Here is a 16,697-nt window from a genome sequence, read left to right as displayed (position 1 = left end):
ATATTTCAAAAATGGTCAACTTCTTTTAATTTCTCTATTTCTGGTAGAAACTGAATTTTATTTCCTCTTCTTAAGTAATATTTGCAATTCTATTGAAGGATGATTTTCTAGGGGAGAAATGAGTTATAGTCGCATTCATGCATTTAAGTAAGATAATCAATTACGCCTCTTTTATTCATTTTTGTAAAAGATCGGATATTTATTAGTTTTGCAATTCAATTTACCCTCAAGGAGCCACCAAAATACGAAAGCAAAAAAGCCAAATATTCTCCTGTATGCATGATTTACAAGTAGCAATAATATTAGTAATAAGATATCAATCAATAGTACTTTTTAATCATTTGAACCATATATAATTGATGTTATTATAAAGATTCTAATGAAATTTTTTAAATAAATCAAACCAGATAAGATTGATGCAAGAGTGAATGATAACACACAGTTATCAGATATATATTTGACTATTAAAATTTGTTGCTAAATAGTTATGATAAGTATATATCATTTGTAGTTTTAATAACATTGTTTTGTTCCTATAACATGAAGAGTATTGCCAGAAAATAAAAGATATGAAGTGTCGTGTACCACAGGAATAATTAAGGACGATAGAACGACACATGATCATTCGGATATCAACAACACTACAACAGTGCATAGAAAGAATAATTTCAAATAAATAGGGTCAATGGTATATATTTTGCTAATTAGTCGCTTGATAACTGTGAACTTGCATTTCTAAGCTCTAATTCTAACGGAAATACTCATAATTTTGATTTAATGTAGTTATAAAATTACTTTTTAATGCATGTACATGAACAATTTTATTTCTTTTATCACAACTAAATATACAAACAGATAAATTTACTGTTTTTCTTTAAACTCGCAAAGCATGGGCTAATAAACTAGTTTATGATAAACTAATAAAAAATAATCATGCAAAGAAAAAACATGACTAAGTTTTTCCTTCAAATAATGATCTCTTTTTTTTCAAAAAAAAAAAAACACATAATATCCTTGAGAACTAGGCGTATTAGCTTGGCATCAAAATCTTGGAGTCAGGAACGACGAAAAACTTGGTTTATGCTGTTATATAGCAAGTTCTTAATGGAGTTTGTGACGCTGAGTTTAGAAAGAAAATTAAAATAAAGTACTGTTAAACCAATGATGGAAGTAAGGTAGTTTAGTTAGTTTAAGTGAGATGAAGAAGTCATACAAAAGTCCAAGGGTATAATTATAAATAAAATATTGATATATTTTTAAACCAAACACAAGTTATGCACTGTGTATTCAATTTTCAACACAATGAACCAAACACTTTATACAAATAATTCCTGCATAACAAATCACTGCATAATTTGTTTCTAAACCAAACGACCCCTTAGTATATTTCTAAGAGTATATAGAGAACCACTTCTGTCAAAATAATTCTTATCTACAGAATATTGAAATATTATGATATTAAGCCAACCTCACCCCGACTAGCTTCGATTGAGGCGTCATTATTGTATTTTCATGGCACAGAGAGCATAGCCTCCATTGGATTTTCCTTTTTTTTTAAAAAAAAAATGGAAACCAGCCCCTATTTGGTTGCCATCAAAGTTTCCCCTGCCTTTGTTTTCTCCTTAATTTGCTAAATTGTCTCCACATAAACGAAGAAAGCGAAACAAAAGTAAAAGGAAAAAACGAAACATAAATAAAGCCAATACTTTGAGATCATTAATCTCATTTAGTGCCCCTCAACTGTTTGGATTCACAAAGTACGGTGTAGCACGCGAACACAATGAAAACTCTGTTAAATGTAATGCAACACCAACACATCAGTCAAAAGCTGAAATGCAAGGAATTAAGCCACTGAACTGAGCATGCTGCATACAAATTTGCCATCTGAGACAACTAGCTTCTCCCCTTTAATGACTGCATCTAGTGGTAGAGGACTGAAACTCCGAGATGGGCCATAGAAATGAGGAAAGACATTTGCGTCATCGATAGCTTCGTAAACCAACCCATTCCCAAGCTGCAACAAAATAAACCCTATCATAACAAGAAAACTTCTCTCATCTGTTGATCAAACATATCATATTTAGATTAGAAAAGCCAAACAAATGTTGATTGTATTATCAAATATGATAATCAACATGCAGAAAAGAAAAGGAAAACTGGTACTCATAAACGGTGAAGTCAAGAAGGCAGTACTACTAGCCTTTTTAGCATCGATTTGCAGCAAGTACAAATCATCCTTAACATTCAGGAAAAAGTTCAGCAAAGTTGATTGAACCTGCAAGTTCAAAAATTTCAAGTTAGAGTGAGGACAAAACCGGCTCAACTAAATGCAATCTAAAGATAAAAAGTTAACTGTTCTCTAAAATATGCGAAGTCACAAGTCTAATATTACATTAGATTATTTTTCTCTGCAACTAACTAAGCTATACAAAACCCTAATTTTACTTACTATTGATTTCTTATATGCAATAACGATCTCCAACTAGTTCTGGAAGTATTTCACTTTAAACATGTACAGTATAAGTTCCTGAAGATAGGCTTCTTTTCTTCTTTTTCCTGTCAGGAGTTTTGATTTTTGGGTCATAGTTGTGACCACAAATTGTCCCTACTTCCTAACCTGCGTGTCATAATTTGATTTTAGAAGTGAAAAACACTTGGAATTTTTATTAATTAGGAGTTCAAAACAGAAATTGCTCTATAAGAGGTGCTTTCCATAGTAAGGGATAGATAACTGAACAACTGCAGCAATAAGAACTTGAAATTTATAATATGTGTGAGGTACAGTCTCATGTTATGTGGTTATTAATCAATAAACAAGTAGCTCTGAGACAAATTAAAAGTTCTTTTTGCATTAACTTGGTTGAAACTAGAAATTTAGTTCATAATTAAACATGAAATATAGGGTCCAACACAATTTCTCTTGATAAGATAATTTTTCATTTGGAAATCTGATTTTTTTGGTAAGTAATTTCATTAATCACCAAGAAAACTCTAAATATTCGTAGCTCAACTAATACAGCTATCTATCCAAAAAAAAATCAACACAGAACAAAAAATCCTACAACACTACCAGCCAAAAAGGGCAGTCTGGTGCACTAAGCTCCCACTATGTGCGGGGTGGGGGAAGGGCCGGACCACAAGGGTCATTTCCCTGCAGAAATGCAAGAGGTTGTTTTCACGGCTCGAACCTGTGACCTCCTGGTCACACGGCAGCACTACCAGCCAGCAGACTAAAAAAGAAACTTTATATATCTAGTAGCTCCTCTCACATTGCATACATATGCAATTTCCCTCGAAATACGGTCTTGTCCCTTGCTAATCTTCTCAAATAATATCTGATTTCTCTCAACAAATATGGCACGAAAAACTTCAATATAAACCATCTTGACGATATTTGCTTGTTTAGATTTGCCTTTAGAGTTCCTGATGATCCAAGTTGTATGCTGCTCACAGTTATCTATTGCAACTGGTTGCCTCTTCATCCAGTTATCAGTCACTATTTTACATAATGCTATCTGTTGTGAATGTGTAGGTATTGGCCCCTTTCGTCATGGTAATCTTGTTGACAGCAGATAGGGTTTGAGTAGAAGACCCTATCAGACTTTTATAGAATTGAATAATTTCTGCTTTGATGGCTTTAGGATTAGTTAAATTAGTTCCAGCATCAAAAGTGAATTCAAAAATCTGTTTTCTATGATTCCTTCCCTTCCTCACAGTAAAAGAAATTAACTGGTATTAGAGTCTCGCAGCTAATCCATTTAGCTCTAGATTTCTGCTTCATGACAGTTTCCTCAATCATATTCCACTTCTCTAGATTCTATAAAGTCTTCCTCTCCATTACAAAAAGTGCATAAGAGAATTCAGTTGGTAGCTTTTCTTGTATTGTAGCCAAGTCCAATCTAGCCTGCTCAATCTTCTGAGAAATAGATTTAAATTCCTCAGTGTTAAGTCTTCTTAGCAATGGTCTTCAAGCCCTTCAGCTTCATCCATATGTTTTTCATAGGGTATGTTGCCAGTTGCTTCCCCCAGACTTCCTCTACCACAGTTAAGAATTGACTATGTTCCACCCAAACACTGAAAACTCGAAAAGGCACTTTAAAGTTACAGCTTGTTGGCCTTAGTGCCAGAAATATTGGTGAGTGACCAGAAACACTAGGTAAATCATACTCAGTTCGTACATGGCCCCAACACATCATCCATTCATAATTGCCAACGGCTCTATCAAGTTTGCTACAAACTCCGCCGATAGTCCACCTTTACATCAATAAAATTCTAAATTATTAAAAGGTTCACTTTATCAACTTTTGGATTCGGTGTCATTATAATAAGATAAAAACTCAAAGTTTACCTTAGTAATCATGATTCCTATATAGACCATATTCACCAAATATAGATGTTTGAGAGACCAAATGATGTGTCTCATCTTCAAGGTACAATAAATCAATGGCCCAACCTCCTTTGGGCTAAAATAAACTCCAGTTTTGCTTCACTTTTAGTCTCTAGTCGCTAACATGTCTCCTTCTTATATTTCTAATCTTTCACGAGTCCTTTATCTGTGAAACTATGACGACATTTTAACTCACCATGTCAAGGTTGCCTTTGGCCCATATGAAACTATAGTGCTACATCACTTCATTGTATGTTTTCTTGTTTTTTCAAGCAAGAAAAAGTTACAGCAGAAAAACATAAAGAAGTCTAACGAGAAAAAGAAACAGTCATATAAGAATGAAAACCTCATGTAGCAATCCCTTAGGAGGATGGCCACTTATAAAAACTAATGTAATACTTATAAAGTTAAGCATTCTTTTTGTAAAACTACTTTTGTAAAATAAACTAACCCCAAAAAAAAATATTTTCAATACTTCCATGATTAGGAAAAGAGTTAAAAGTGTTCTAACAAAACTTTGAAACTAGTTTAGCAAATTGTTATAATAATTTATTAGCAAAAATAGGCCCATCAACAAGGTTTGACATATGACATCTCTGTTAGATAGTTATGTGTAAATAGTCTTAGTCGCATGTGAAGTAGGAGTAGAATATGTCCTAGTCCCAAAAGTAATAGGAGTAGAATATGTCCTAATATCATATGTAGTAAGAGTAGAAGATGTATTATATATAGGGTTCATTGTATCATTGTTAATAAATAGATTTTTCTCTCGTGCATTCTCACATGATATCAGAGCTTCAGTGAGAAAATTATTGATGTGCGTGATTCCAACGACATCCGGGAAGAAAAATCTTGTCGCCGTGCAATTTTCCGGCAACTTCGTCTTGTTCCCAGGGTTCATCACTGCTAAAGTGGTACTGTGCATATACCAGTAGTCCAGTACCACCATCGGATCTGAAACCCTTGTGCGACCAAACCCCAAAAATTTCAGTCCTATCGGAATAGAAAAGTCAGTCACCGTGTGTCTTTTCGGTTGACGGCTCAAGATTGATTTGGGTTATCTACTCATTGGTAAGTGTTGTGTGAAAACCAACACTACCATCTTGTTTGGAAACAGTCAATTGCTCCGGTAGAAAGTCCCTCGTGCGCCTCCGCGCGCCTCAAGAACTAGGGTTCCGGCAAGCTACAATAACTTTTCTGGCGCGTGTGAGCCATTCAGGCCACTTTTTGGCAAAACTTTTTCAGAACAACTTACTCGTCCAGTGATTCCGAACCCACCCTATAAATTACATCAAATTCTGACAACTTTTATTTTTTCCGGTGTGAACAGTGATTTCCCGGCATGAATAGCAATTTCCAAAAAGTTCATGTGTTTCTAGTAGTGTTTTAGAACCTATTTTATAGTATGGAATTCGACTTATTCTCACTGTTTTCAAATTTTTCCAGCGACTTTTCGGCCAACTTCTGTTTATAAGCAACCACCTGGTTTTGTTGCTAGGGGGAGTTTAGTGGCGTTGTATGTCGAATGATCAGCTTGAAGATATTTGCACCAAGTCCCTCACTGGTCCTCATATTAGTTAGATATATAACAAGCTCAGTACAAATGATTTGTATGCACCGGCTTGAGGGAAAATGTTAGATAGTTATGCGTAAATAGTCTTTGTCCCATATGTAGTAGGAGTAGAATATGTCCTACTCCCATATGTAATAGGAGTAGAATATATCTTAATCCCATATGTAGTAAAAGCAGAAGATGTATAATATATAGGATTCATTGTATCATTGTTAATAACAGATTTTTCTCCCGTGCATTCTTACAATCTCAACATAGAAGCATCTCTTTAAAAGTGCAAGATACAACTATATATAAAAAAAAACACCTTATCAAACACTTAGTAGAGGAATATTTCTTTTTCATAACAACACCTTTCGAGACTCATACCAAGCATAAAACTTAACTTCAAATCTCAAATACAAATATTAGGTCTCCAATCATTTTCCCCATGTTCAATTCAAATACCAAATTTAATACTGATATTGCAAGACTTGGGCTTAAACACCCCCAAAATAGCCAAATCATTCACCAAAATCAAGTTACCAAAATAGTAGAGTAACAACAACAACAACAAACCCAGTATATTCCCACAAGTAGGGTCTGGGGAGGGAGGGTAGTATGTACGCAGACCTTACCCCTACCTAGTGAAGGTAGAGAGGATGTTTTCAATAGACCCTCGGTTTAGAAGAGAGGGGGGGAGGGAGAAAAAGAAGAAGAAAAAGAGGGGGGGAGGGAAATAAGTAGTACTAAGTACTAACAACAGGAAATACGATAAAAGAAGCGAACTAGATCACATGATATAGTAACGATCTACATAAGAATATGCAGGAACATGAGTGCTACTAAAATAACCGATAAGAAAAGGAGAAACTTACAACCACCTACTAACCTTCTACCCTAATCCTCGACCTCCACACCTTCCTATCAAGGGTCATGTCCTCAGTAAGCTGAAGTCGCGCCATATCCTACCTAATCACCTCTCTCCAGTACTTCCTTGGCCTACCTCAACCTCTTCTCAAACCTGCCATGGCCAGCTTCTCACATCTCCTGACAGGAGCATCAGTGTTTCTCCTTTTTACGTGCCCGAACCATCTCAGTCTCGACTCCCGCATCTTTATTCCCCACGAGGCCACTTCCACTTTATCCCGAATAGCTTCATTCCTAATCTTATCTCTCTTGGTATACCCACTCATCCATCTCAACATCCTAATTCCTGCTACTTTCATCTTCTGCACATGTGAGTTTTTGATTGGCCAACACTCCGCCCCATAGAACATAGTTGGTCGGACCACCACTTTGTAAAATTTACCTTTTAAGTCTTGGCAGCAATTTCCTGTCACATAAGAGTTGGACGCAAGCCTCTATTTCATCAATCCCTCTCAAATACGATGTGCGACATCCTCGTCAATCTCCCCGTTACCCTGGATAATAGACCCGAGATACTTGAAACTACCTTTATTGGGGATAACTTGAGTATCAAGCTTCACATCCACGTGTGTCGCATGAGCCCCGTCACTGAATTTGCACTTTAAGTATTCTGTTTCAGTCCTACATAATAGAGTATTATATAAAAATATTTATTTAAGCAAAAAAAAATTTCCTATAAGCAAATGTCAATCTCAAATTTCAAGAAGGGCGAAGAATATTCACAAGAATAACAGGATCAATTATATGTAATGCATTTAATAAATCTAGAAAACTTGGGGTGTTACAACTCTCTCTTCCTTAATAAAATTTCGTCCCAAAATTTTACCTGAAATTAGTCTCGGAACAAATGTGGATATTGTAGTCGTATATCCTCTTCCTGCTCCTAAGTAGCTTCCTTGTCAGAATGATTTCTCTAAAGGACTTCTACTAAGGGAATTATCTTGCTCCCAAGCTCTTATATGTCATGTGCCAAGATCTGAATAGGTTCTCCTTCATTAGTTAAATCAGGATTGACTTCGATGGATCTGATAGGAAGAATATGAGATGGATAAGAGCGATATCTTCTACGCATAGAAACATGGAACACATTATGGATCTTATCCAACTCAAGTGGCAAAGCTAGCTTATATGCAACTATACTACTCCCTCAAGTACTTCTAAGGTCCAATAAATCGAGGACTAAGTTTTCCCTTTTTGCCAAATCTCATAATCTTCTTCCACGGAAAAACCTTTAAAAAAACCTTATCGCATTCTTGATGCTCAATTTCACGCCTCTTAACATCAGCATAAGACTTCTGCCAGAAACAATTTTCAAACGATCCTTGTGATTTTCACCTTATCTTCAGTCTGTTGACCAATTTCAGGACCAAGCAACTTTCTTTCTCCCACTTTACTCCAACAAAGAGGAGTTCTAGATTTCCTTCCATATAAAGCTTCATAAGGGCATGCCTATACTTGTCCGGTAGCTATTATTGTAAGCAAATTCTATCAAGGTCAAGTGTTTGTCCCAACTAGCCTCAAATTCAATAATACACGCTCGAATCATATCTTCCAAGACTTATATTACCCTCTCGGACTGGCCATCTGTTTGTGGATGAAAAGAAGTATTAAAATTCAACCTGGTACCCAAAGCTTCTTGCAAGCTAGACCAAAATCTAGATGTAAACTTTGGGTCTCTGTCAGACACAATAGAAATAGGAATTCCATGCAGGCTCACAATCTCATTAATTTGTACCTCCGCCAAAAGTTCAAGTGAGTAGTCCGTTCTGATTGCCAAGAACTGAGCACTCATAGTTAGTCTATCTAGACTACAATGACCCAAATTGTATCATGCTTCCTTAAGTCATCATCATTAGGAACACACAACCTAACACAACCTATTTTTATAGAATAGGTTGCCATCTTTTTCACAAATAAAATATGAGCTCCCCAAGGCGAAACAGTGGGACAGATAAAACCTTTCTCAAGAAGTTCTTGCAATTGAGCCTTCAACTCTTTTAATTCAATTGGAACCATTCTATATGGAGCGATAGAAATAGGAGCAGTTGCAGGAACAAGCTTTATAGGAAACTCAATCTCCCTTTTTGGAGGAGATCATGAGGAAAGTCACACACGGTTGGTATATCCTTAAAACTTGGACTCTCTAATTGTGTACCGACAATATGAGCAAGATAGGCATCGCAACCTAGGCAAATCATCTTCTTTGCCAAGACCGCAGAAATAATATTAGATGTCAATGAGTTTTCTCCCCGTACAAGTAATGTCTCCAAATTTTCAAGGCAAATACAATTGCAGCAAGTTCAAGGTCATAAGTGGGATAATTCAATTCATGTGATTTCAGTTTTCGAGAGGCATAATAAGCAATCACTTTTCCTTCTTGTAACAGAACACAACCTAAGCCACGACGAGATGCATCGCTACATATCATATACTTTTTTCCTTCAGTTGGTAGAGTAAGTACACAAGCTTGTGTCAACAAGGATTTGAGCTTCTCGAAGCTCTCTTAACACTTGTCATCCCACACAAACTTGATGTGTTTCCCAAAAAGTATGGTCAAAGCAGAGGCTACTTTGGTAAAATAAACTAACAAAAAAAAGGAAAAAAATAGAACCATTTTTAATACTTCCATAAGATTAGGAAAAGAGTTCAAGTTCTAACAAGACTTATGAAACTAGTTTAGCAAACTGTTATTATAATTTATTAGCGAAATTAGGCCCATGAACAAGGTTCAACATATGACATCTCAACATAGAAGAATCTCATAAAATCTCTTTAAAAGTGCAAGATACAACTATATAAAAAAGTAGTACCTTATTAATTTATCTCAACACTTTTGGCCTTATCAAACACTTAGGAATACTTTTTTTCATACAACACCTTTCGAGACTCATATTAAGCATAAAAGATAAAACCCAACTTCAAATCTCAACTACAAATATTAGGTCTCCAATCATTTCCCCAAGTTCAATTGAAATACCAAATTTAGTATATTACAAGACTTGGGCATAAACACCCCCAAAATAGTCAAATCATTCACCAAAACAAGAGTCTATTATACAAAAATATTTCTTGAAGCAAAAAGAATTTTCTTTCAAACAAATAACAACAACAACCCAGTAAAATCCCACAAAGTGGGGTCTGGGGAGGGTAGTGTGGACGCAGATCTTATTCCTACTCCAATGGGGCAGAGAGATTGTTTCCAATAGTCCCTCGGCTCAGGAAGATGAAAATAAAACAAGAAGAGACAAATGTCAAACTCGAATCTCAAGAAGGGTGAAAAATTCACAAGAAAAATAGGATCAATTATACTACATTTAATAAATCTAGAAAACATGGGGTAACACACCTCAAGACTAAGAAATTACTCCAAAATTAGAAGTCTAGTAAACATAAGTACTTTCCATCCTTAGCATTTCGAAAAACTAATCGTAGTTATAACTTAAGTCTAGAGACAAGGACTTAATCGAAGTAATCATGTAAGACATGGAATTTCATTTTTTTCTTAACCAAACATAGATTTCAAATTGACATGAATCTCGGTGACAATGACCTAAGAACTGACAACTGGTATAATAATTAGATAATGGAATGCATGCCTCGAGAAACAACTCGCATACTCTGTCTCCGCAAAAAAGAAAAAGTCAATACACCAGGCACTACACTTATAATTATTGTATTTGTTGCTATATATCAATATTAACCCTGAAACTCTTGGCAAATAGCCAGTGTCCTAAAGAAAATCCGGTAAAGGACGTGGAATATATATATACTCACATAAACACACATATAATGAGTAACAACAATGGTTAAAGAGCCTACATAGCTATGTTGCAACAAAAACAATAACATGCCCAGCATAATCGCACAAGTGGGTCTGGGGAGGGTCTTGTATAAGCAGATCTTACCCCTACCTTGTGGAGGTAGAAAGGTTGTTTCGAAGACCCTCGGCTCAAGGACAAAATAAAAGGGGACAGTAGTATTAAGCAGCAATAACAGCAATATAGTAACAACAACGATATAGTAAAATAACTGAAGCGAAAGAAATAAGTCAATAACAGGTAGAAATATAACTCAACGAAAAAAGAGAAAAGAATACAAGAATAATACTACTGCCACTGGGATGACAAAGGAATACATAACTAGGTTACTTTTCTAAATTTACTAAATACAAGTATAAAAAATGGAGTAAATAACTAAATTTATGGGTGGATAACTGTTTCCTTTTAACCTGGACTAGCTCCACAAAAACCTTTTTAATATCATCCGATATTTCAAATGTTGCATGTAATATATTAGCCACTGTCAGCAATCTCTAAGTTTCTACATTAAGCAATTAAGCATCACCTCTACATGGAAATCATCACAATTTCATTCCAGGGGGTCGAATTTAGTAGCTAAATAATGAAGGAGCGTACTATTCAAGAGATGTACTTCACGGAACAACTATTGAAACTGCATTTGAACCATCTACTAATAATTAGCTAAAAAAATTGGTACGCCAGCACTTCTTCTATGGCATATCATGACCTTACTGCACTATCATTTACACGTGCTTTTGTGCTAAATCAGGCACTCCAAACCTTATTTCATTGGTCGTATCAATAGTTTGTGGTCTTTTTCTATAACTCCACAGTGGAGCTTGCTGAGTAAAAGCAAAAGTATCGTGAAACGCAATTCCGCTCTTCTTCTCACAACCAGTAGAGTATAAACAAGATGAAGTAGAATTTTGGACGTTTGGACACGGCTCGACTATTATTCAAGCCAAACATGACCTCAATTCAAGTGTCATACAAGCTACATGTGCAAGTTGATCTTGGCTAGCTAAGACATACTTGAACACAGTTAGCTCAACTCGAACTCAGTTGGCTGGCTAAGAGAAACAAGTCGAGCTCGAGCTCGTCTATGGATCTAACTCTACAAAAGCTAGTCCACAAGCATGTTAAAACAAATGAAAGTTTTTTGTTTTTTCACTTCATAAGCTAGCAATGGTCAAAAACCAATTTGGTTACTGAATATCCGCTGAGTGGCATATCAGCTAATGGTCATTAGTAGAAATGGCAAAATGGTTAAAAGAAAACAGTTATCCACCCATACTATCCATTAGAAGTTAGATAAAGAATTTTTTAAAAACGGGTCGAATATGGATAAGAACCATATTATCCACTTAGAAAATGGTTAACCAAATGGATAACTAATGTGTTTAACTTTTACATTTGTTCAGCCTCAAATTAGGGGTTCCTCAAGTTTGCGAAACTAGTAATTCTCCCAAAAGTGATCATATTAAAGAAGTCATAGATAATATGGATGGATAACCCATTTTTCATGATCTCAAATACGGACCGGGTCAGATAATTTATCCGTTTTCTAAATTACCCATTTTTAAACCGCTCATATCCGACCCAGCCCGCCCGTTTGCCACCCCTAGTCATAGGGATACAATTTTGAATAACCAGTTCTTGACATTACAAAAGCAAAGGTACCACACGCTACACATCAATTGCATTAGCTTATGGTTTGGCGCTGTTTTTTTTTTACATAACTGTGGTGTCCCGTACACCAAGGGATTCTGTTCAGGACAGATACCTATCTCTCAGGAAAACAGATGAAGTTGATATTGTTAGACGGTTCACTATGTTAAATGCTTCTGTTAATCATGGCAATGGTTTACTCGTCCTGTAAGAGATTCAGATGTCTCTATCACAAGTTCCATATCCTGTGAAATAGCGAAAATAGAGGAAACGGGTGGGCGGCTAGACCTTCCGATTTGGCATTTATCAAAGGCGGATTGAAAAAGAATAATCTAAATGAACGTGGAGTAAGTAAAAGAATCTAAGAGAAGAGGGAAAGATAGACAAGCGTCAGCTAACCTGGTCGAGCTTACTGAGATGTATATAGCCAGTGGTTCGGTCAAGCTTCCCCCCAAAAGTGCTGCCAGTTTTCTGCAGCAATTCCCACTCCTCCAACGGACTGATGCGGTAGACGAAATCACCTGCCCCCTCTCTCCCAGTCATTTCTTGCGTACTTGGAAGTGTGGAATGGTGCAAACCCGGATTTCACCAACTTCTTTTAGCCTAAATGGTCCCTTAATTTTGGGTTAGTATTTTTCGAGTTAATACAGTGACAGCTCGTTTGGATGGTTTCTAATTGTTATGTACCTATCATATTATATTGTATTGAATTATTTTGATGTATATAATATTAGAATATATTGTATTGTTTATATTGTTTCGTCATATTATGCATCAACAATATAAAGAATAAATTTACAATATTACAAATAAAAAATAAAGCACGAGGTAAAATTATTATATTAAAAAAAGTAGGGTAAAGCATAAAATATGATTATATATAATAAGGAAGTGAAACATGAGAGAGAAAATAAGATAACAACGTGAATACACCAAATTGGCCGTTGCATAAAGTATCACTTTTCGTCGTTATGTAACATCAGAGTTAACGGTACGATACAATAAAATTTAAGTAACAATCAAAACAAATATTGTATTTAAAATAACAATACGATACAATACATTAAGTAACAACCATCCAAACAAGTTGTGAGTAACGATTCAAGGTATAAGAATGACACACTAAGGGGTCGTTTGTTTTGAAAATAATTTATTTCGGGGATTAATTATGTCGTGATTAAGAATATTAGGATTAGCTACGGTGTGGGCTATAACACACGAAAATATAGAAACCAGGTCGAATTTCGTTTTATGAATCTAAAAAGGCAAAAATGAGGAACGATCATGGAGGGGCAGTGACTATTGTTCCATAGGTCATTTTTTATGATCCAAAAAAAATTTAGGTGGTCCGAGTCCGGTGACCCGAGCCCACGCAGAAGGCATAGGATATATAGCACATGAAAATATATGAATCGGGTCGAATTCTCATTTTATGGCCCTAAAACACAAAAAAAATGAGGAACGGTCATTAATGTTTCTTAGGTCGCTTTTGATGGTCCAAAAAAATTATACGGTATGGGTCTGAGCACCCGAGCCCACGTAGAAGGCTTGGCTATAGCACACGAAAATCCAGGAATCAAGCGTAATTTCACATTTATAGCCCTAAAACACCAAAAACGATCATGGCGGGGTAATGACTATTGTTCCTCAGGTCTTTTTTGATGGTCCAAAAAATATTTAGGCAGTTCGGGTTCGGACGTCGGCCCCACGCGAAAGGCGTGTGCTATAGCACAAGAAAATTAGGGAATCAGGCCGAATTCTCATTTTATGGCCCTAAAATGCTAGAAACGTAGAACAGTCATGGCAGGGTGACTATTATTCCTTAGGACATTTTTTATGGTCGGAAAACTTTTCAGGCGATCCGGGTCCGGTGACCCAGGCCCACGCGAAAGGCATAGGCTATAACACACGAAAATATAAGAACTGGGCTGAATTCTCGTTTATCGCACTAAAATGCCAATAAATGGGGTACGGTCATGGCATAGCGATGACAATTGTTCCTTAGGTCATTTTTGATGGTCCAATAAAATTTAGGCGGTCTGTGTCCGGTGGTCCAGGCCCACGGGGAAGGTGTAGGTGATAGCACACAAATATTTGAGAATTAGGCGTAATTTCAAATTTATGGCCCTAAAATGCCAAAAACCAAGGAACGGTCATCGAGGGATGGTGACTAATGCTCCTTAGATAAATTTTGATGGTCTGTAAAAACTTTAGGTGGTTCAGTTTCGGGCACCCAGGCCCACGCAAAAGGCGTGGGCATAACACACGAAAATGTGAGAATTCGGGTTATGGCCCTAAAATGGCAAAAAAAAAAAAAAAAGAAACGGTTGTGGCAAGGCATGACTATTGTTCCTTAGGTTATTTTTGATTGACCGAAAAGATATTAGGCGGTCCGGGTCCGGACGCTCGGGGCCACGAGGAATGCGTGGGCTAGCACACAAAAAATATGAAAATCGGACTAAATTCTCGTTTTATGGCCCTAAACACTAAAAAGGAGGAATAGTCATGGTTGGACGGTGACTACTGTTCTTTAGGTTATTTTTTATGGTAAAAAAATTAGGCGGCCCGAGTCTGGGAGCCCGAGCCTATGCAAAAGGCTGGGCTATAACACATAAAAATATGGGAATCGGGCGTAATTCTAATTTTATGGACCTAAACCACCAAAAAAGTGGAACGGTCATGGAGGGGCGGTGACTATTGTTCCTTAGGTCATTTTTTATAGTTTTAAATTTTTTTAGGCGTTCCGGATCCATGCGCCCGGGCCCACGAAAATATGGGAATCGAGCCAAATTCTCATTTTATGGTCTTAAACACCAAAACAAGAAACAATCATGGCGAGGCGATGAATATTATTCCTTAGATCATTTTTTATAGCCCGGAAAGTTTTTAGGCAGTTCGGATTCGGACACCCGGGCCCACGCGGAAGGCGTAGGTTATAGTACACGAAAATATAGGAATCAAGCCAAATTCTCGTTTATAACCCTAAAACGCCAAAATGAGTAATAGTCATGGCGGGGTGGTGACTATTGTTCCTTATGTCGTTTTTAATTGTCAGAAAATTTTAGGTTGTTTAGGTCCGGGTGCCCGGTCCCACGCTGAAGGTGTGGACTATAGCACACGAAAATTTAGGAATCGAGCGTAATACCTATTTTATGGCCCTAAAACACTAAAAACGAGGAACAATCATGGCAGAGTGGTGAATATTATTCCTTATGTAATTTTTTATGGTTCGAAAAAAGTTTAGGCGGTCCAGGTCCGGGGGCTCGGGCTCATGCGGAAAACGTCGGCTATAACACATTAAAATCAGGGAATCGGGCTTAATTCCAGTTTTATAGTCCTACAACACCAAAAAAATTAGGAACGGTCATGGCAGTATGGTGACTAATGTTCCTTAGGTCATTTTTGATGATCCGAAAAAAATTTAGGCGGTCCGGGACTGGGCACCTAGGATCAAGCGGAAGACGTGGCATATAACACAAGAAAAGAAATCGGGCATAATTCTAGTTCTATGGCCTTAAAACCCAAAAACAAGGAGCGGTCATGGCAAGGTAGTGACTATTGTTGCTTAGGTCATTCTTTATGGTTCGAATAAATTTTAGGCGGTCTAGGTCCGGGCACCGGGGCTCGCGAGGAAGGCTTAGGTTATAGCACATAAAAATTTGCGAATCGGAATGCCAAAAACGAGGAATGGTCATAGCCGGGCAATGACCATTATTCCTTTGGTCATTATTAATAGTTCAAAAAAAATTTAGACAGTACGGACGCCCGAGCCCGGAAGCTATGGCTATAGCACACAAAAATATGGGAATCAGGTTGAATTCTCATTTTATGGCCCTAAAATGCCAAAAAATAATAAACGATCATGGCAGTGCGGTGACTAATGTTCCTTAAGTCTTTTTGATGGTCCGGTAAAATTTTAGGTGGTTCGGTGATCCGATCCCACACGGAAGTCATGGGCTATAGCACATACAAATTTGGGAATCGGGCATAATTCCAGTTTTATGTTCCTAAAACACCAAAAAATGAGAACGGTTATGGTGGGACAGTGACTATTATTCCTTAAGTTATTTTAGATGGTCCGAAAAGAATTTAGGCAGTCCGGGACTGGGCACCCAGGTCCACGTGGAAGGCATGGATTGTAGCACACGAAAATATAGGAATCAGGCTGAATTCTCTTTTTATGGCCCTAAAACGCCAAAAAAAAGGAACGGTCATAGCGGGGCGGTGACTATTGTTCCTTAGTTTGTTTTTGATTGTCCAAAAAAAAATTGGCAGTTCAAGTCTGATCGCCCTGACCCATGCGAAAGGCGTGGGCTATAGCAAACGAAAATATGGGAATCGGGATGAATTCTTATTTTAT

At 36.9% G+C, this 16,697-nt stretch overlaps 1 protein-coding gene across 1 annotated transcript; it reads right to left on the bottom strand.

Moving 5' to 3' along the window:
• Positions 1-1,690: 1,690 nt before the first annotated feature.
• LOC104214186 (uncharacterized) lies at positions 1,691-13,004 on the bottom strand. Its single transcript, XM_009763821.2, has 3 exons — positions 12,737-13,004; positions 2,201-2,275; positions 1,691-2,014 (listed from the first exon to the last, which is right to left on the bottom strand). The coding sequence occupies exons 1-3, from the start codon at positions 12,878-12,880 to the stop codon at positions 1,844-1,846; spliced, it is 390 nt and encodes a 129-aa protein (XP_009762123.1). The 5' UTR covers positions 12,881-13,004; the 3' UTR covers positions 1,691-1,843.
• Positions 13,005-16,697: the final 3,693 nt, after the last annotated feature.

This window comes from Nicotiana sylvestris, chromosome 6 (assembly GCF_000393655.2).
Source record: "Nicotiana sylvestris chromosome 6, ASM39365v2, whole genome shotgun sequence".
Classification (NCBI taxonomy): Eukaryota; Viridiplantae; Streptophyta; class Magnoliopsida; order Solanales; family Solanaceae; genus Nicotiana; species Nicotiana sylvestris.
This window is presented reverse-complemented; position numbering and strand designations above follow the sequence as displayed.

What these genes read in the sequence shown, in the direction of transcription:
- LOC104214186 (XM_009763821.2), bottom strand. Translation starts at nt 12,880, where the DNA reads ATGACTGGGAGAGAGGGGGCAGGTGATTTCGTCTACCGCATCAGTCCG. An exon ending in ATCTCAGTAAGCTCGACCAG is followed by an intron (nt 2,276 to 12,736) that starts GTTAGCTGACGC and finishes TTGAACTTGCAG; the next exon opens with GTTCAATCAACTTTGCTGAA. An exon ending in TGCAAATCGATGCTAAAAAG is followed by an intron (nt 2,015 to 2,200) that starts GCTAGTAGTACT and finishes ATTTTGTTGCAG; the next exon opens with CTTGGGAATGGGTTGGTTTA.